The sequence below is a fragment of the Carcharodon carcharias genome, chromosome 7 (genome assembly GCF_017639515.1).
Source record: "Carcharodon carcharias isolate sCarCar2 chromosome 7, sCarCar2.pri, whole genome shotgun sequence".
NCBI classification, from domain to species: domain Eukaryota; kingdom Metazoa; phylum Chordata; class Chondrichthyes; order Lamniformes; family Lamnidae; genus Carcharodon; species Carcharodon carcharias.
The window spans coordinates 24169955-24192394 of record NC_054473.1 but is presented as its reverse complement, the minus strand read 5'-3'; the positions used below and the strand labels follow the sequence as shown (position 1 = coordinate 24192394).

At 39.7% G+C, this 22440-nt stretch overlaps 2 protein-coding genes across 3 annotated transcripts in view; one reads left to right on the top strand and one right to left on the bottom strand.

Annotated features, from left to right (window-relative positions):
- Positions 1 to 22440, top strand: part of si:dkey-32e6.3 — a 93302-nt gene that overhangs the window by 28375 nt on the left and 42487 nt on the right. The window lies entirely within an intron of this gene.
- Positions 8855 to 21427, bottom strand: surf6 (surfeit 6). 2 transcript variants are annotated; one of them, XM_041191751.1, is made up of 5 exons: positions 21314 to 21427; positions 20993 to 21132; positions 12323 to 12490; positions 11056 to 11141; positions 8855 to 9748 (listed from the first exon to the last, which is right to left on the bottom strand). In XM_041191751.1, the coding sequence occupies exons 2-5, from the start codon at positions 21090 to 21092 to the stop codon at positions 9062 to 9064; spliced, it is 1041 nt and encodes a 346-aa protein (XP_041047685.1). In that variant the 5' UTR covers positions 21093 to 21132; positions 21314 to 21427; the 3' UTR covers positions 8855 to 9061. The 2 variants fall into 2 exon arrangements, with proteins under 2 accessions (XP_041047685.1, XP_041047686.1); XM_041191752.1 differs by having other exon boundaries at positions 20993 to 21134; positions 21317 to 21370.

Genomic DNA, 22440 nt, shown 5'->3' with positions numbered 1-22440 from the left:
TAATAACATTTCAAACCTAACTTCTCTTCTTAGATCAAAGCACCCAGAGAGAGAGTCACTCTCTCTCTCTCACACACACACACATAGACACATCCCACTATCACTCTATTTTGCAATAAATTCCAATAACATTGAGAATTATTATATCTTCTTGATATCCCCTTCCATATTGAAAAATGAGGCATAATTTAAAAAGACAGCTTCATTTTTATTAACCCACCTTATACTATCTCCAATGCTTATCTATATGCTTACAGTATTACATTACCAGATGCATGCATTAACATAATATATATCCAAATTCTTTGTATCAATGAAAATCATTCCAATTTGGAGTACAGGTTTTTAAATGTCCAATTTTCCCTTTAAGCTTCAAACTCTGATAAAGCATCTGCAAACATATTTTCTCATCCAGCAACATGTATAATCTGTAGATTAAATGGTTGCACTAATAAATTCCATCTGAAAATCCTTGCACTTCTGTCTCGAAATTTGTCCAGAAAATTTAAAGGATTGTGGTCTATATAAACAATTGTTTGTGACAAATTCTTGACACGAATTCTCACATGAATTTCAAAATGCTGCAATGCTAACACCAAACACAAAGTCTCTTTTTCAATCATTGAATATCTTCTCTGTTGTACATTCAACTTCTGTGAAAAATACCCTATCGGTTTTTCAATTCCAGTGTCATCTCCTTGTAACAGTATGGCCCCAATGCCTTGCATTGACGCTTGTGAAAATGGCCAACTTAAATTGCTTGGTGTAATTGGGTATTGTCAAAACTGGTGTTGTAGTTAATACAGTTTTCAGATTGTCAAATGCCTTTTGACACTCATGCGTCCATTGAAACTTCTGTTCTTTTTAAATAGTTCAGTCAGTGGAGCAACCACACTGCTAAAATTTGGTACAACTTTCCGATAAAACCCACTCATGCCCAGAAATCTCAAAATTTCTCATTTTGTTGTAGGCACAGAGAAATCCATGATAGCCTTGATTTTCACATCTCTTGGAGCCTTCTTACCATGTCCAATGGCCTAAGTAACTTGCGCTTTTGCAAATTCACTTTTAGCCAAATTCACCACCAAATTAGCTTCTTTTAATTGAGTAATTCTTCCAGATGTTGTAAATGCTCCTTCCACGTAGGAATGAAAACTATCAAGTCATCAATATAAACAGCACACTTGCTGAGACCTGCAATTACTTTGTTTATCAGTCTTTTATATGTCACAGGTGCTTTCTTCATACCAAATCACATGACTTTAAACTGATATAGTCCACTTGGCATCACAAAAGCCGATAGCTCCTTTGCTGTCTCCGAAAATGGTACCTACCAATATCATTTTAGGAAGTCAATCTTTGTGATAAATTTTGATTGTCCCACTTTCTCAATACAATCTTCCAACCTTTGTACAGGATATGAATCTGCTTTTGTCACCACATTTACCTTTCAGTAGTCCACACACAGTCTTTGAGTTCTATTGTGAGCTGCCTCAGGGAGATAAAGTGCTGTTTATAAACAATGTTAAAGAAAATAAAAATGTCATAAAACATGTCCCCTCATATGACTGTGTCACATGAGCAGGGGCATGTTTTTAAATCAAGTGTAAAATTTTTATTTGAATTTTATTTGCTTTAGGAAACCTCATCCCACCCATGGATCAGGTTTCCTAAAAAGTGCAAAGGCCACTTGGCCTTTTCACCTGCCCGCCAGCCATTAGGTTGGACGAGCAGGGTAAATTTGAATTTAATTACCTTTTTAATGAACTTAACAGGTCTTTTAATTGGCGGCACACACGCACTGGAGTCAGCAGCGCGCCTGCTGAACAAAATATCGTGGAACACTTGCCCAACATCGTCACACGTCATTTTATATTCAGCCAGGTTGGGCGCTCGCCTGCCCACCAAGCTAAATGTTCTGCCCATCATGTATAGCTAAATCTGTCTTCCACAATGTATTTCCACATTTTATCTTTATCTTTAAATTCCACAAATAGCTTTGTGTGACTGCAATAGTTTTCCCAAATCACTTTGACACTTGTCTGGAACATAATTCAATATTACATTTAAATTTTCAAGTGCCCCCTTCATTATTCAATTTGATTAGAGGAAAATCAATTGCAGAATCCTGCATTTCTACTTCTTTCTTTTTCTACTACCACTAACCCCTCCCTTTGGTACTTTTTCCTGTCACAGTACTTTTTAATAAACTCTCTGCTTCTTCCTTCTATCTGGAGTATTTATTAAATAATTTACTTCACTCAGTTTCTTTTCAATCCTGTAAGGCCCACTAAGCTTTGCCTTTAAGGAATCACCTAGTACTGGTAACAGAACTAGCATTTTCTCTGCAGCAACAAAATTCCAAGCTGTAGCTTTCCTGTCTGCTTTCACTTTCATCACTTGCTGTCATATCTTTAAATGTTCCCTAACCAAGTCACATGCTCTGTCTAATCTCTCTGAAGTTTGATACATAATCCAGGAGAGTAGTTTCTTAATTTTGACCTACCAATTTCTCATGAATCAATTTCAGTGGTCCCCATTCCTCATGACCACAGACTAAAGCCAGTCTATGCATTAGGAGCATCCCTAATAGCAAATAACAAGGATGGAATTCCTCCATACCAATCCTGTGGATAATCCTGACTGTACGCTCTCATCATAGTTTTTAAGAGTTTGATGCCATCTTTCCAAAGCCTCTTGTGACTCAGGATGATAAGCTGTTGACTTAAATTGTTTTATCCCCAAACTGTTCATTACTTCCTTAAACAGCTGTGACATAAAATTTGAACCTGATCTGATTGTATTTCATTAGGTAAACCATATCTTGTAAAAGAAATTAGTTAACTCTTCCACAATCTTCTTTGTTGTAATGTTTCTCAAAGGTATTTCTTCAGGAAATCTGACACATCTATTATTGTCAATAAATACTGATTTCCACTTTTAGTCTTAGGGAGGAGTCCTACAGAATCAATCATAACTCTAGTAAAAGGTTCTTCAAATGCTGGAATTGGAATTAAAGGTTCCAGCTTAAGCACTGCTTGTGGTTTTCCTATCACCTGACACGTGTGACATATTCTACAGAATTTGACTACATCCCTATGCAATCCATTATATTTGTATCTTTGCCTATGTCTAATTCCTAAATGTCCCTTCATGGAAATTTCATGAGCTATCCTCAGAATCTAATTTCTATAACCAACTGGGATAACAATCTGATGCACCTCCCTTCAGCTTGCATTTGCTGAAACATGATACAGCCTCCATTTTCTCATTAAAATATTACTCTTAAGGTAATAACACTCTGGAATACATTTTGCCTCTGTTTCTGAGTAAGCTATCTGATATAAATGTTCCACCATTATCAGCTGACTTCATAATTTTCCTCTGCTAACCTGCCTGAAATAGTGAGATACTGGTGGAAAAGATGGGAAAATGTAATGGTTTCTGGGCCTGAATGTTCTCCTTGTCATTGGTAGAACTTGTATCCACCATAATCTGACCTGTTTTCTTTGGCTGAAGCCCATAAAAAATGCAGCATATAATCCTGTTGCAATCCCTGTCACCAAGAGGGAGCCAGCTGCTGCAAGGATGAAAAATTCCAGTGGTGTTGCAGCATGAACATCACCTGAGGAGTGGGAGGAGATTTAGAGGAGAAACTCTATAGGAGAGAGCTGACTCCAAGGCCTTAAAGATTTTATTGTTAGGCCTATATGGAGGTAGGGGTGCCCACGACAAGTCCATCTCTCTTCATCCAGTGATTACTAGATGCTCCTAGCGTGATTATCACCATCCTTCTCCCGGCAATCCCTTGGGTCAGCAGAGAAAATAATGGTAAACAGGAAAATGTAGTGGCTTGCTGGGAACTGCTTCCTGCCAAAATTTACATTTGACAGCCAGGGGAAGGGTCACCAGCAGGGAAGAAGAAAATTCAGATTGGGGTGAAAACACAGCAATAGGTTTTAAACAGTATATATTTTTTAAAATCCAGAAGATTGTTTTACTAAGAAGAGAATTTTAGAACTCATGCAAAGCTTCTTTCCAATTTTGGGCTGGATGAAAGATTTGCAAATATATTAAAAGCTCCCTTCGTTTTTCTGCCTGTTTCTTAATAAATTATCTCTTGCCTCTGAATAAACTAGTTCCAGAACAGGATTCCTGCCTTTTAACAAAACCTAAGGCTCATTCAGGCTGACCAATGTGCACTTGAAGAAAACAAACTTGCAGCACCAGGGGGATCGAGCAGAGGAGTGAGTCTGACTGGATTGTTCTGTGGGGAGCCAGTATGGACTCAATTGGCTGAATGGCCTACTCCTGTGCCATAAATGACTCTATGATTCTGTGTTATACACAGAGCAATGAATGCAGGATATCATTTAACCAGAAATACCCCTCTTCCTGAAAACATATTAAGGAACTACATGATTCTGCCATCCAGTGGGTGAAAGGAGTTAACACATCTGGGCATTTGCCATTATAACTTACTGTTTTCCACTGCACTTTACTTCTAACAAATCTGTAACGGTGCTAACAATCAGCCCCAAAATTACACAGGAGATTTGAGCAGACGAATGCTTAAAGCATGTTTCCCTAAAATTCCTGAAGCTATCCTGGACACTTTCACAGAACCTCACCCCATTTTGTCTTAACCCATACTACCTTAGCACAGTGGCAATCCTCTACACGACACCCTAGTTACAACTATAAACCTCTAGATTGCCTACAAATTATATCTTGATTTCTTTTCCATTATGTACTAGTCTTATCTAATCCCCAGGTTCTTTCTTTTTCAGAATTCAATGCAGACTCCATCTATAAATCCTTTAAATAATGTTCACCTATGCTACATTACATTGCTCCATTATAATTAATGCCCTATTCCCCAGCTTTATTTCTAATGCACTGCATGCTTGCATGAAAATGCTGCAGCTTAACATAACCATAAAGCACAGTACCCTTTTGTTTTAATTTCCTTCATCAGTCTTCTGATTAGTCTCTTCTATCTGCCCTAATGTACATCCCCAGTTCCTAAGCGTGCTATATTTTTAACTGCCATCCCACTTGACACACATATTTTTAACTGACTTACGTCTTCTAAAGTTTGCTTCTCTGTTAATCGTGTATTAATTGTACATACTTGGATACAATTTGTGGACATTAACTGGTATTCACTTGAGACTCTTATAAATAGACTAAAATTTTGGTTGGTAGGAGGTGTAAGTCTTATTTACAGAGTTACAAGCAAAGTGTGTAAAGATGGGTTCCAGTTCTATCTCTCACCTTGGTGATTGTTTTAATCCAGAAAGCTAGTTGGATGGTCATGAATTCCAGAAACTGCAAAATATTATAGGTGGCCATAAGAATTGTCATTGGGTCCATTTATTATGAAGGATAAACATAGAAATTGAGAAGAGTTTCAATGTAGGTACACTTCATTCACTTAGCTCTCATTGTGTAATCTATAGCTCTACTACTTACTTAAACAACAGGAACATAGGAACAGGAAGTCATTAGGTTCCTCAAGCCTGTTCTGCCAATAATGGATCTGCCAATAATGGCTGATCTGTGGCCTAACTTCATTTAGCTACCTTTACCTCATATTATTTAATACTTTCAGTTATCACAATCTATCAATTTCAGATTTAAAATCAACAATTGATCTAGCATCAATTGTCACATGCGGAAAAAAAATTCCAAATTTCTACTGTCCTTTGCATGTAAAATTATTTCCTAACTTCATTCTTGAAAAGTCTGGAGGCTGCATTTTATGGGGGAATTAGACTGCTCGCCACCACCCCCCCACCCACCCACCCAAAAGTTATCTTGGAAGCTGAATCACTACATACCAGCCCATTTTGTAGCCATTACATGCTGCGGGTGGACTAAATTGGTGAATAGTGGGACTTCGGCCCCTCACTCGGTAGGAAATCGCACCCTCAGAAGTTGATGGCTAATCTGATTGAGCAGCAGGTCCATCAGTCCCAGCAAGGCCAGGGTTGAGTAATGGGCATTGCTGGTACTACAGGAAGAAGGCTCAAGAAAGATCATGATGCTCCGAGAAGGTAAGCCCAACAGTTTTAGTGCGGGGAGAGCTTCCAGAGTCCAGGAGTGGGTGGGAACAGGGGGTAGGGAGGCCAGGTCCTGTCAGGCAGGTGGAAGGTCGTGACTCCTCAGGGGCAATGCCCTGCCGATGCACACAGGGTGCTCCCTGAATGTTCTGCCACCCCCTTCCTTCCCATCACTTCTCACGTAGGCCTTTAAAAACGGCCTGCCAGCTCCCGCATAACTGCCCACACCAATTATTACTTGGACAACATTTTATTCAGGTCACTATTAACAAGCCTAAATGACTATAATTATTTATGTACATATGGCAAGCAGATTGCCAATTTCAGCACCCCACCACTTAGCATATTATAGAGGTAAGCTCGGGGGTGGGTGTGAATATAGTGGGCTAACCACCCAACCTATTTTCTGTGGCCCCCCCCACCCCCGCACCAAGCGAGGACAAGTACAATCCAGCCCAGGTTCCAATTTTTAGGCGACGTACCCCAAGTCCTTGACTCACCAAATAACAAAATACTTTCTATTTATCCTATCAGTTCCCTTAATATTCAAAAATGTCAATCATATCACTCCTTTCTTTACCTTCCAAATTCCAAGGAATATAACCCTAGTTTATATAATCTCTCCTCATAATTTAACGCTTGGGATTCCAGGTATTGATCTGGTAAACTTATGCTGCGCTGCATCCAAAGATAACAACTCCTTCCTTAAGCTTACAAAGGAGTAGATTCAAATTTAAGTAACACCTTCACAACTGGAATCACATCCAGCTGCCAGTACTTTCACACAGATAACTTGCTTATCAGTTAAACAAGGCCTGTCATTATTTGCAGAAACAAGTATCTGTACATTGAAATAATAAATTCAGGTCAAATTAATTGCAATGGATTTTTAAACCGCAAATTGAAGACCTACCTTTTAATTGTCATGACTTTCCAAGAAATTTAGATACAGATGCTTAGACGCTGAAAGGACCATAATACCTATTTTAGTGTCCAAAGGTATAATAATTTCCATGTTATTGGAACTTATTGTAAAATAGATTAATAGTGGGATGTGTCTATATACGTGTGTGCGAGACTTAATTGAATTAGCAGCAGCTAGTCTGGGTGCTTTGATGTAAGAAGTTAGGTTTTAAATGTTAATTAGGTAAACATGGAGAAGTTTAGAAACATAGGTGTCAAGGGAACATTTGCATTTTGAAATAAACCAGACTAGATTGTTTTCAGAGGGGTGAAATGTCACCCAGCCAGGTGAAGTTTAGATATAGAGTGTTTATTTTTCCCAAAGATTATTAGTAAAACTTAGTGCTGAGAGGTTTTTATTAAGCTGCAGACAAGAATAATAAAAGATAAGGTGTTTGAAGTTGGAAGGTAAAGTCCAAAGACATAGTGAAACAATGGGTATTTGCATTCAAAGAGGAAAATATGTATAAAGGCAAGACTATTTGTAAGGATAGGCATTTTATGATCTTAATGTGAAAAGCCTTCAGCCTCTATGCCTCAAAATGTCTTCAAAGGACTGAAGTTAAGAAAACTCACTGTGAATTCGACTTGTTCAGGGTATTATGTTTCTTTGCCTGGGTCTTTGAAAATCTGTGTGTCTTACTGTTGCCTTAAATTGTAACTGGGAGTTAGATTGATTAGGGGATTTAGGAGTTATCATAGTAGTAATTTGTAGATCTATGAATGTATTTAAAAATCATTTCTCTTATTAATAAATGTTTAATCTAATTTTGTAAAACATATAAGACTTGGTAGTTTTATTGCTCCTGAATTCAAGGCACGCATCTCGAAATTTATACAAACTGCAAAACAAGTTGTGGCAGTTGTTTCAAGTTTCCCTTTGAGATTTGAACAACTCAGCATTTGCCATCGGCTGTGTCATAACCATAGGCAAAACCTGGACTTGAATATGACAGCTGCAGACAAGAATAATAAAAGATAAGGTGTTTGAAGTTGGAATATTAGAGGATGACAGCTGAAAATAATCCGAGTTGTGCTCTTTCATCAGCTGAGAACATGAGTTCATTGTGTTTACCTGTGCTTTGATGTTCAAAAGTGCATTCTTTCTGTCACCACTGCAATCTGAAAATGGATGCTCTGCAGCAGCTAGTCTTGAGTCTATCAGGATATTGATTTTGCTCTGCATGCCTTAGTGCACAGGTAGATCTAAAAGTTACGTGTCCTGGGAATAAATGGGGATTTATTTTGAGCTAAAATATGTTTTTGTCAAAACATGCTAACATCTAATCTGAAAAAATAATGAAAAATCTCAAAGCTTTGATACACTTGAATGAGGCAAATATCCGCTGAATTAGAAACTGTTAAAAGCCAAATTAGTAGTAATAGTACAAACTTATTTTATATTGATGTTAGCAATACCTCATTGTTATAGGTTACATAGTATTGCAAGTTAAATGCAGGAGACATTCACAATAATGCCATTTACGTTTCATTTTTCTTTTAAAAATTCTAGTTTATCAGGTGTACTTTCCAAAGTGTCCATGAGTTCACCTGCTGTTTAATGAATAATCTGGAAGAATATGAGCTTCTCATTCAAGACAGAGGACATTATTTTTAATCTGCATGCCCATCATGCAAACGTGTTGACTTTGTTGGAATACCATTGTATTGATGCCAGTTACCCAAAGAGACCATTACTTTTATGCTTTTAACAGCAAGTGCAGTTCAGATTTGACTAGGGCAGATTTGAATCTGCTAGATGAACCAAATTCTCCTGTTGAAAACATTGTTGCGTGACTACAAACATGAAACCATATGAGTTACCATTTTAAAAATGCTGAAAATTTTTAATGTCAATAGAAAATCTGTTCAGATATTAACAGCACCAGGGTCCTTTACTCAACATACAGTTAAGAAAATCACTAATATGAGCAACACATCATCACTGTATGCTTCACACAAAATTGGACACACCAGGAACTGTGCATATCCAAGTGGGTCCTTTTTGGGCACGTGAAAATTCAACTCTCTCCTCAAAGTTTGGCTTTTTTCAAATCTTCGGGTAGAATACGCCCCTTCTTTCTTGCCTTGTCCTTCTTCCGTTCTATCTTGGCGTGCTTCTTTTTCATTATATTGCTTTTCCTCTTATTTTGATGATGTTGCATCTTTTCGACAACATGCACTGTTCGTTTTTCCCAGCTCTTCTGCCGCTGGGATTTGAGCTTTTCCTTTCTCTTTAATGATGCTTTCAGCATTTCCTCATTGTCTTTGATTTTCAGGCCTTCAGCTTTGTACAGAACATTGGTCCACTTCATCTTGGCTTCGACTTTCTTTGCTTTATTTTCATCTTTGCTCTTTAATTCTTCCATCTTATTCTTTTGGGCTTCCAGCCTAGTTAAGAGCTGCTTGTAGTTTTTGCCAGTCAGAGGTGTGATGCCACCTTTAATGTTCTGCCGTTTCTCTTTTCTCTTCAGCTTTTTGTCTTTAACTACTTCAGATGGCACATCCACTTTATTGAAAAGTAGTTGCTCTTCCATTCTCTTAAATGTGTCTTTTTTCTCTGTATCTTGAGTCTTTGATGCAGAGCTGTCCTCCTGGACAGTTTTCTGTTTTTTCTTCATTCGCATCTCTTTCCGTTTTTGTTTTTTCCTTTCCTTCTCTTGCTTCCTGCGTAGGCGTTTCTTCTCTAATTCTTCAGGCAGCAAGCCATTTGGATTGCCCTGATGAAAAGCAAGCAACAATACAATTGAGTAATGAAAAGGCAGTAAATGGAAATCTTTGCAGGGTAGTGACAAGCTGGCAAATTGTGTAAACTCCTTAACTGACCTAAAATTTGAACACATTTATCTTTTTATCTGTAAATTAAACAGGGTGGGTATGGTTCAATATAGAAACAAAAGTTTTCAGTCAGCAAATCTCTGGTTTCAATCCCTTTACCACCAAATCATTCCTACACAAGTACTTTCTTTGAAAGAATTATCTTAAGCAAGGCATTAACCACCAAACTGCTAAATGTCTACCAGCAAGAGTCTTGTGTGAAAAGATTTCCCATCCATTGGAGTTTTACATGGCTGACTCTAGACCAATGAAAAAGGACCAGCCTTTCTTCTGTGACCAGCCTTCACTCAAAGGTTGGTCGCATTTGGTGGTTGACTTTTTTTGAGTGTTCTTTTGTGAGCTTCCAAACTGCATAAATATCATCAGCATATTCATTACCTTGGCACTAAGCGAAATTATATATAAATTTATTGAGAGCAGAGAAAAGAAGCCTAAACTTACTCTGAATATACTTGTGTAGCAGAAGTTTTATTTCATAATTTCATGCCATCCCACCCAATCCTTTGTGTTTATTACATGAGATGGTATAAATCAGTTTTCTATACAATGGGAGGCACTTCACAATAGTCTCCCATTATTAAGCACAGCATCTATTATGCATTTAAATCCTTTCTAATTAAGATCCCTAAACATAAAGCTTTTTGCACTGTATTTCAATGTTTTGAACTATAGAAGTTTGCCAGGAGTAATCTATACTTTAAAGTTCTAATTTAATTCAGTCTAATCTAATCTCTGACATCATCTGTGACTACGAGGTTTTTTTGTGGAAACTTTCATACTGCGAAACAACAATGGCAGGACCATTTTAACAACAATCCAAATTAAATATTTTATAATGCCATTGCATTTTAGGCCACCAGAACTGTACTGTCAGATCTTTAAACATTCAAACTTTTGTACATATACTTTGAAATTTAAAAGTCCTGGGTATTAAATTCTGCAGTCAGAGTAAATGTAAACATTAGACTTTAAAAATGGGCCAACTTTTATATTCTAATCAACAATATCTTAGTCCAAGTCCTGTAACAAGTAGCTTTCATTGCATCTGAATGGCAGTTTTCATTCTTTTTTCCTGTCTGAAGCAAGTTAAGTTGTGACCACTCCAGAACTGACCGACTGACTAGTTGGCTTTAAACATAACTCCAAGGACTCCCGCATGTAAAATTTAAGGCATTTCAAAATACCATACCTGCCCACGGCTTTCTTGAATTTTCTCATGTAGTCTCTGACGCAGAATGTTTACTGTTGAAAATGAACTCGTCTCCACTTTGCTGACTGAGAAAGCAAATCAGAAGTTATTATTTATAATCATCTGTGCCCTGAACTTACATTAGCTTTGTGAAAGCAGGAGCTTTAAACGATACAATCATTTCAAGGGACTTTTACAGAACATAATTTTGAGAATCTTCATAATTTTGAGAATCTACTTCATAACATTTTCAGTGTCATGGTGAAACCATGAGTAGGCTCACAGCAAAGACGGAAGGCAATAAAAAACAACTTATATGGCATAATGAAACATTCACAGGGGTATTATAAACAATTATGACACTGAGACACATAAGAAGATAATGGTCAGGTGATCAAAAACTTGATCAAAGAGTTAAGTTTTAAGAAGCATCTTGAAGGAGGAAAGTGAGGTAGAGAGGCAGAGATGTAGGGAGGGAATTCCAGATCTTGGGGCCTAGGCAACTGAAGGCACAGCCACCAATGGTAGAGCAATTATGATTGGGAATGTACATGAGGCTAGAATTAGAGCAGTGCAGATATCTCAGAGGGTTGTGGGATTGGACGAGATTACAGAGACAGGGAGGGGAAAGATCATGGAGGGATTTGAAAACAAGGATGAGAATTTTAAAATCAAGATGTTGCTTGGGAGCCAATATAGGTCAGTCAGCAGAGGAGTGATAGGGGAACAGGACTCAGTGCAAGTTAAGACAAGGACAGTAGGTTTTGGATGACTTCAAGTTTACAGAAGATAGAACGTGGGAGCTGGAGGTCTTGTGGCACAGTGGTAGTGACCCTGGATTCACTTCAAGACTTGATGGCCATGGAATGTGCATTCATAACGTGGACAAACAGGTTGAATATCAGCCTTTAAATTCTTCCAATATGCCTAATGGCAGGTAGTAAGAGCAGGAGAGTTTCCTGGTCAGCCATACTGCAGAAGGCAACAGCAAACCACTGCAGTACTTTGACAAGCATAATCGTGGACCAATCCAATGGAAGTCCATGGTCACCAATGCCCTGCTAGGGCATGGTAACTGGAGGAAGAGCAGGAGAATGTGGGAGACCAAACATGAGTGCTTTGGAATAGTTAAGTCTAGAGGTAAGAAATAATAATAAAAGATACATAAATGTTTAATCTAAGTACCTCATTTGTGAAACAAGATATATTTCACTACCCCTGTGGAGAATAGGGAAATAATACTCATTGTAAGATGTAGTTCACACACCTCTGGGACTTTGCTGGATATTGTTCTCTTTCATTCCACCTTCTACAGTTTTAGGCCGATCCCCATTCACTGGTTGAAAATTTTTCAGCTCCTTGGTTGTTTCCTTTCTTCTTTTCTTCCTCTTCTTTTTAGGTTGGGTCCTATCTTCTGAGCCCTCCCTTCTAGAAACTGAAGAGCAAACATAATCAGACATAATCTAAACAGGGCTCAAACTTTAATGAATTCGCCACATTTAGTCATTAACAATATCACCTGATTAGGGGATTTAGAAGTTATCATAGTAGTAATTTACAGAACAAAAACAAAAATACCTGGAAAAACTCAGCAGGTCTGCACAGAGGGATACAGTTGACATTTTGAGTCTGTATGACCTTCAGCAGTAACTTACAGAGCTATGTATTTAAAATCATTTCTCATCAATAAATGTTTAATCTAGTTTTATAAAACCCTATAAGACTGGATGGTCATATTACTACTGAATTCAAGGCACGCATTTCGAAATGTATACAAATTGAAAATTAGTCGTTTCAAGTTTCCCTTTGGGATTTGAACAGCTTAGCATTTACCATCAGCTGTGTTATTACACTTTCTATTGGACCAACGCTTACTTTGGTAACTCTTTTCTTTTTAAGATATTTATAGAAACTCTTACTATTTGTTTTTATATTTCTGGCTAGCTTTCTTTCATACTGTAATTTTTCCCTCATTAATCTTTTTGTCATTCTTTGCTGTTCCTTATATTTTGTCCAATCTGCTGGCCTTCCACCTATCTTTGCAGTTTAAATTTCTTTTAAGTTTTTCTTTAAATTTGACACTATTTTTAACCTTTCTAGTTAACCACAGATGGTGTCAGTTCCTTGGACGTTTTCTTACTCGTTGGAATATATCTGTTCTGTGTATTCTGAAATATCCCCTTAAATATTTGCCACTGCATCTATTAACCTATCCCTTAGTCTAATTTGCCTATTCGCTACAGCCAGATCTATTTTCTTGCCCCCATAATTGCCCTTATTTAAGTTTAAAAATATTGCCTCGGACCAACTACTCTGTCCCTCAAACTGAATGTAAAATTCAGTCATATTATGATCGCTGTTACCGAGGGGATTCTTCACTATGAGGTCATTAGTTAATCCCATCTCATTGCACAATACCAGGTCTAGTATAGCCTGCTCTCTGGCTGGCTCCAGAACATGCTGCTCTAAGAAACTATCCCAAAACCATTCTATGAAGTCATCTAGGCTACCTTTGCCCATCTGGCTTTTCCAGTCTACATGTAGATTAAAATCTCCCATGATATTCATCTTGCCTTTCTGACAAGCTCCTATTATTTCTTCCTTTATGCTCCATCCTACTATGTGGTAACCATTAGGTGCCTGTACACAACTCCAACAAGTGACAGAGGCCCGAACAATCCCCATCCACCACTACTCTCCTCCGTCTGGCTGAACTTGTTCTCACGCTGAACAATTTCTCCTTCAACTCCTCTCACTTCCTCCAAATAAAAGGTGTGGCTATTGGTACCCGCATGGGCCCCAGCTATGCCTGTCTCTTTATGGGGTATGAGGAACATTCCTTGTTCCAGTCCTACTCCGGCCCCCTTCCACAACTCTTTCTCCGGTACATCGATGATTACTTCGGTGCTGCTTCATGCTCTCGTCGGGGCTTAGAAAAATTTATTCATTTTGCTTCCAATCTCCACCCCTCCATCATTTTCACGTGGTCCATCTCTGACACTTCCCTTCCCTTTCTTGACCTCTCTGTCTCAATCTCTGTTGATAGACTGTCCACCAATATCCATTACAAACCCACCGACTCCCACAGCTACCTCGACTACAGCTCCTCACACCCCGCTTCCTGTAAGGACTCCATCCCATTCTCTCAGTTCCTTCGCCTCCGTCGCATCTGTTCCGATGATGCTACCTTCAAAAACAGTTCCTCTGACATGTCCTCCTTCTTCCTTAACCGAGGTTTTCCACCCGCGGTCGTTGACAGGGCCCTCAACCGTGTCCGGCCCATCTCCCGCGCATCTGCCCTCACGCCTTCTCCTCCCTCCCAGAAACATGATAGGGTCCCCCTTGTCCTCACTTATCACCCCACCAGCCTCCGCATTCAAAGGATCATCCTCTGCCATTTCTGCCAACTCCAGCATGATGCCACCACCAAACACATCTTCCCTTCACACCCCCTATCGGCATTCCGTAGGGATCGCTCCATTCGGGACACCCTGGTCCACTCCTCCATCACCCCCTACTCCTCAACCCCCTCCTAGGGCACCACCCCATGCCCACACAAAAGATGCACACCTGCCCCTTTCTTCTCTCTCCTCACCGTCCAAGGGCCCAAACACTCCTTTCAAGTGAAGCAGCATTTCACTTGCATTTCCCCCAACTTAGTCTACTGCATTCGTTGCTCCCAATGTGGTCTCCTCTATATTGGAGAGACCAAACGTAAACTGGGCGACCGCTTTGCAGAACACCTGCGGTCTGTCCGCAAGAATGACCCAAACCTCCCTGTCGCTTGCCATTTTAACACTCCACCCTGCTCTCTTGCCCATATGTCTGTCCTTGGCTTGCTGCATTGTTCCAGTGAAGCCCAACGCAAACTGGAGGAACAACACCTCATCTTCCGACTAGGCACTTTACAGCCTTCCGGTCTGAATATTGAATTCAACAACTTTAGGTCTTGAGCTCCCTCCCCCATCCCCATCCCCTTTCTGTTTCCCCCTTCCTTTTTTTTTCCAATAAATTATATAGATTTTTCTTTTCCCACCTATTTCCATTATTTTAAATATTTTAAAATCTTTTATGCTCTCCCCACCCCCACTAGAGCTATACCTTGAGCGCCCTACCATCCATTCTTAATTAGCACATTCGTTTAGATAATATCACCAACTTTAACACCTGTGTTCTTTTGTTCTATTGTTGTTGACATCTTTTGATGATCTGCTTCTATCACTGCTTGTTTGTCCCTACAACCACACCAACCCCCTCCACTTCTCTCTCTCTCTCCGCCTCCCCCACACACCTTAAACCAGCTTATATTTCAACTCTTTCTTGGACTCGAACTCAAGTTCTGTCGAAGGGTCATGAGGACTTGAAACATCAACTCTTTTCTTCTTCGCCAATGCTGCCAGACCTGCTGAGTTTTTCCAGGTAATTCTGTTTTTGTTTTGGATTTCCAGCATCCGCAGTTTTTTTGTTTTTATCCAACAAGTGACTTCTTGTCTTTACCATTTTTCATCTCCACTGAAACAATTTCCACATCCTGGTTTCCTGAACTTAGGTTATCCCTCTCTATTGTACTAATACCATCATTAACTAACAGAGCCACCCCGCCACCTTTTTGTCCCTTCCTGTCCTTCCTAAATGTCCTATACCCTTTAATATTCAGGTCCCAATCCATGTTCTCCTGCAGCCATGTCTTTGTAATGGCTATCAAATCGTATTTACTTATTTCTATGTTCACTCTCAGTTCATCTACTTTGTTTCAAATGCTTCAGGCATTCAGATATAGGGCCTTTTGTTTTTTTTTATCCTTTTTATAACCTCCAGATTGTTCTGCTGATTTACTGTTAGATTTGTACTCTCTATCCCTTCCTATCATAGTCTGTTTTTCATTTCCTGTCATAACACCTTTCTCTTTGCCTTGACTCTAGTATTTGATTTACCAGATCTTACCAAATTTGTACCCTTGCCCCCACAACTTAATTTAAAATCCTCTTTACTTCCCTAGTTATGTGGTACTGATCCCACTTTCCCCAGTATTGGTGCCAGTGCCCAATGAACCGGAACCCACTTCTCCCACACCAGGCTTTCAGCCACGCATTCATCTCCCTAATCTGATTTGTCCTATACCAATTTGCAGATGGCTCTGGTAATCATCCAGAGATTATGAACTTTGGGGTTCTGCTTGTTAATTTGGTGCCAAGCTCCTCATACTGACTTTGCAACACCTCCTTTGTCCTGCCTATGTTGTTGGTACCAACATGGACCACGACAACTGGGTCATTCCCCTCCCATAGCAAGTTCCTCTCCAGCCCCAAGCAGAAGTTGCGAACCCTGGCACCAGGCAGGCATCACATTCTTTGACTCCCGTTCTTTGCTGCATTGAACAGTGTCAATGCCTCTGACTATACTGTCTCCTACTATCACTACATTCTTTGTAATTTTCTTTGTAATTCCCCCCACTTGAATGGCTTCCTGTACCACAATGCCAAGGGCAGTTAGATCATCCACCTTGCAGCCCCCATACTCATCCAAACAAGCTGAAAAAAACCTCAAACCTGTTGGACAATTGCAAGGGCTGAGGCTCCTACATTCCTGCCCTCTGGGTCCCTTACCTACCTCACTTGCAGTCACACCCAGTCCCTGGCCAAAGCAGAAGAGTGTATCCTAAGGTGCGTGACCACCTCCTGGAATAAAGTGTCCATGTAACTTTACCCCTCCCTAATATGCCGCAGTGTCTGCAGCTCAGCCTCCAACTCAAAAACTTGGAGCTGAAGTTTCTGCAGCCGTAACACTTACTGCAGGTGTAATTGCCCTGGATCCAGAAGTTCCCAGATCCTGCAATCAGAGCACGCCACCTGCCCTGCCACCTCCAATATGTGTTAATTAATAATCACTAATTAATTATAATTAAGAAAGCCTACAGCTCCCAATGGGTTTGGCACTGCCAGTGAACTTTACAATACTGACAAAACAATACAGTACTTACAATACTGATAAAACTAATAATATCAGTTACTGGTTCGCCTGCTCCTTCTGCTGTACCTAAGTGGAAACCAAATACTGGAGGTTGAAAAAGAGTAGAAGAAAAAAGCACCTCCTCCCCTCCCTTCAGCAAGCTCCCCACTCAGCACACTACTTTTTGCAGTGAGCCTTACCTAAAGCACTTCTTTCCACAGTGCATCGAATTCCCACTTTGAACTAAATTCCCAAATACACTAGGTCTCTGTCTCACCCAGGCCAAAGTCACCTCTGACCATGCGCCTTTTACTGACTATGCGCTTTAAAAGTCCCTTTCTCTTATAGAGCTGTGATGAATCACTCTCTAACTTAGCTTCCTGCTACGGTAATCAACACCTATTCAAGAAAGGGCTTTCAGATGATTGACAGGCAACTGCCACTAAGGCAGTTGGCTGTTTAACAAGGCTATTTAGCTTACTTAAAGGCTGCTAGCTCTAAGTCAGAATCTGACTCTTACTCTAAAATTAAGCTTGAAAAAGATTTACCAGCTAAATTTCCACTTTGAACAAAATTCTCAAGCACACTCCCTCAGTCTCTATCTCACACAAGCCGACGTCTCCCCTCTGACCTTGTGCCTCTTACATGACTCAATAAAAATGTTAATCTAGATTTGTTCTTTTCAGCTTTATGTTCCCAGCATTTGAGTTTTCATTTCAGAATTCCTAAATGGTCAATTTTTATCAATGTATTTCAGCATTAAGTCCACAAAATTCACTCTCCTTGATCATCTGTTTTCACTGGATAACCTCTAGCAATGCACCCTCAAACAGCTCTTGAATTCACTCCCTCTACACAATCAAATGCAAGTCTGTACAATGGTTTGTCAATGCTACAAGCTGACTCCACAAGTCAATATCCTCCCAGCACTACAGCTCACAATTTAACTTTCACCATACTCATGCTGTATCCTTCACATCCTCAGTTTATAATCAGGATGCAAGTTTTTTAAATTTTTTAATGGATTGTGAGCATCACTGGCAAGGCCAGTATTTGTTGCCCAACCCTAACTGCCCTCAAGACAGTGATGGTGAGCTGTCTTCTTGCACCACTGAAGTCCATGTGGTGTAGCTACACCCACAGTGCTGTTGGAAAGGGAGTTCTAAGTTTTCAACCAAGCGATCGGTGTATGCTTGGGGGGGATCTTGTAGGTGGTGATGATCCTGTGCATCTTCTGCCCTTGTCCTCCCTGGTGGTAGACGTCATGGATTTGGATGGTGCTGTCAAATGAAGCTTGGAGAGTTGTTGCAGTGCCTTTTGTAGATGTTACATACTGATGACTCTTCTAACCTCTGCATGTTTATGTAACCTAAGTTTCCTTTTTGCTTTTGTATTTGTAAAATGGGAATATACAAAATACTCTGGATTCCACAATAAGAACAGAAAATGCTGGAAAAACTCAGCAGGTCTGGCAGCATCTGTGGAGATGCTCTCAATTCTCCACAAATGTTGCCAGACCTGCTAGTTTTTCCAACATTTTCTGTTTATATTTCAGATTTCCAGGATCCACAGTATTTTGCTTTCATACAGAAAATGCTGGATATATGGACAGGTAGCATCTGTAGAAAGAGAAAGTTATCTTTTCGGGTCAATGGGCTTTCATGGTCATTGTTAACTTTGTTTCTCTCCAAAGATGCTGCCTGACCTGAGTATTTCCAACATTTTCTGTTTTTATTTCACATTTTACTGCTGTCCCTTAAGTAAGCCCATTATTTCTACCATACCAGTCATCTCCTCTACTATTCAGTACAGTGCAATTGCCCTTAGTTTCACTTTTACCTATCAAATTGTAGCCAGAATATCCCCAGCAGTGATTTCTCTTTTAATACCCAGTTACATCTGATGTCCCTCAAAAAATCTATTTTTGGTTCTCTCCTTTTCCTCATCTGCATACTGTCCTTTGACAGCATCCTCCATATTTTGGATAAGTTTCCACATAAAAAGGAAAGTAGGCACTTGGATAAGAAATTGGTTGTGTGACAGGAAACAGAGAGTAGTGATAAATGGTTGTTTTTCAGATTGGAGGAAGATCTGTAGTGGAGGTCCCCAGGGGTCAGTGTTGGGAGCCTTGCTCTTCTTGATATATATACACCTAGACTGTGGTGTGCAGGGCATAATTTCAAAATTTGCAGATGGTATGAAGATTGGAAGCACTATCAACTGTGATAAGGATAGTCTTGAACTTCAAAGGGGCATAGGCATTTTGGTGGATTGGGCTAATGGCAGATGCAGAGTAGCATGAGGTGATTCATTTTGGCAAGAAGAATGAGGACAGACAGTATGAAATAAATGGAGAAACTCTAAAGGAGGTGCAGGAATAAAGTGACCTTGGTGTATATGTACATAAATCATTGAAGGCAGCAGAGCATGTTGAGAGAACAGTTAATAAGGCATACAGTATCCTAGGTTTTATTATTAGGGGCATTGAGTACAAGAGTGAGGAGGTCATGTTAAACTTTGTATAAGGCATGAGTTAGGCCTCATATGGAGTACTGCGTCCAGTTCTGGGCGCCATACGTGAGGAAAGATATGAAGGCTTTGGAGAGAGTACAGAAAAGATTTACAAGAATGATTCCAGGGAAAAACAACAGTAGTTATGAGGATAGATTGCAGAGGTTGGGTCTGTTTTCCTTGGAGTAAAGAAGCTCGAGAGGAGACTTGATAGAGGTATTCAAGATCCCGAGGGGTACGGACAGGGTAAATAGTGAGAAACTGTTCCCTCTCAAGAATACATCAAGAACCAGAGGGCACAGATTGAAAATAATGGGCAAAAAGAGTAGAAGTGATGCGAAGAAAAAACTTTTCACCCAGGGAGTGGTTGGAGACAGGAACAAACTTCCTGAAAGGGTGGTGGAGGCAGGTTCAATTGAGGTATTTAAAAGGGAATTGGATTGCTACCTGAAAAGAAAGAATGTGCAAGGTTACAGGGATAAGGCAGAGGAGTGGGATTAGGTAGATTGGTCTTTCGGTGAGCCAATCGGTAGGCCGAATGGCCTCCAATGCACTGTAAAGATTCTGTGAAAGCTGACCTCATCCTGTTGTACCTCTCTACCTCCTGTGTTGTCAATGTACTTGTCCAACATTCAGTCTTGGATGACCTGCAATTTATTCCACATAAACTGTGGGAAGACAGCAATCAGCATGTTAGTTAGCATCACACACACACACATGACCTTTTGCAATGATTCCATCCCCTTCTGTGCCACATGTCGCAGGCTGAAACAATATGTTCTCAACCCAGAGTGGAGATTCCAACCCCACAAAAATTCTCCGTCACAAAAATTGCCTAATTCCACCTCCCCTTGCTTCAATTCATCTGTTGCTGAAATCCTTATCAAAGCCATTGTCATTTCCAGACTCCAATCCCCTTAAACTTCAACTCATCATTGTTGTTGTCCTCATCATTATCAAATTCAGCTTACTCCTGTCCTTGATGACCTACATTGTCTCCCAGGCCTTTAATGCCTCCAATTTAAAATTCTCATTCCCCTAAGTTATTTTTTGGCCTTTCCTATCTCTGTCAAAGGAAGGGCTATTATTAGGACAGATGACTAAAAGCTTGATCACAGGGGTAGGCTTTAAGGAGCATTTTAGAGGAGACGATAGAAATGGAGAGAAACGATATTTTGGGAGAAAATTTCAAAACTTAGGGCGTAGAAGGATGAAGGCATGGCTCCCTATGGTGTGACGGAGGAAGTGGGGGTGTACACAAGAAGCCACGAATTCCAGGGGTTCCTAAGACTGGAGGAGGTCGCAGAGATAGGGAGGGCGAACAAAATCAATTTGGTTTAGCTTAGGTGCCCAGAATATTAGTGTAATTTTGAATATCTAATTCAAACATTGCAGTCATGCTGATTTCGTCCCTCATCGATGTTCACCAAGAGACCCGGGTGATCCGCTCAAGATAACAATTTGTAACACGCCTTACCAAGTTTTCGTTTACGCGGCTCCTGATTCGGGGATGCACATATTTTGCTTCCCAAACTCTGAAAATACTTGTCTTTTGCAGCAAGGCTTGGATCAGCCATTCTGATTTCAACCCAACTGTATTTGATCCAGGTCTAATTCCTAATGGAGGCAGAAAGACAATCAGTCACCACGCGGCTAACAGAACTGGTCGGAAATGAAGCGTTGGAATAACTCGAGTCTTTTATGAGCGCAGTGGACTAAAAAACACAACTCATTGTGTTTGAGAGGATTAAAGGAGCGGGTTAACTAAAATTTGACTCAATTCTCTCTGAATATTCACCTTCACGCTGACCAATGTAGCTCCTGTGATGTCATCATTATGCTGCCAGCTTCTACTCCTCGGGCGCGTTAGGATTGCGTCACCAACTCACCGGGACTTTTTCCAAGTGGCCTAGTTAAGGTATTGCAGGATGCCAGGGTCTACAGTTAATAGAGTTTCTTCACTTTTCAGTCCAAGCTGGTGCCCACTGTGCATGATTACCAGCACTGTAGGGTTGCCAACCCTCCAGGATTGGCCTGGAGTCTCCAGGAATTGAAGATCAATCTCCAGGACTCTGCTGTGTGCAATCCTGGAGAAAAGTCATGGTGACATTAAAAATGATTGTATTTTATCTATCATTTCCTTCAAACATTTCTCTTTACCGGATATAAAACTATTGAAAATGGGAAATGAAGGTTGGTTGGCTGACAGTCAAGCATTGCCCAATTGGGTATGAGTTCTTATGAACTCATTTACTTCATTGACCCTGACCTACCTGATACCTGCCTTTGAACATTTCTCCTACGCAGAGAAGTATCACAGTTAATATTGGTAGTTTAATCTGTACAGTCCAGGTTTTATTTATTCCATGCTTAAATAACATAGCTGAAAATGCACAATAATAATACTGTTCACTTATTGGTTAATACAAACACTCCTACATCACGATCTTATTTTGACACGTTGCAGTAAAATGCACTTCCATAAAAGACTAAAGTAAAATACAGAACAATATAAATACTGTTTCTGCACTGATATAGTTTATTGTCCTGAGTTAAATAGTTTTAATACAAAATTTAATTAGTATTGTAAAGATGAAAAAGGACCCATTTAAAATACGTAAAACCATACACAATGAGCCAACGTTCCAGCAAAACATATAAAGAGCCTAGATAGCACAGCTGAGAAGTTAGAGAAACTTAATTAAATGAAATATAATGCAAATTAATTTAAATATATTTATTTTGGGTGTATTGTCAACGTTTAGATGCACAACTTATAAATAAATAGAATGAGCTATATATAAATTTTAAGGCTATTCAAACATTTAAAAAAAGAACCATCTGTCATATCTTAATTAGACCAAAAAACAGTGGCTCTTTCTCTCTAATCAGTGAGACTGGGCAGGTTAATGAGCCAATGTTCCA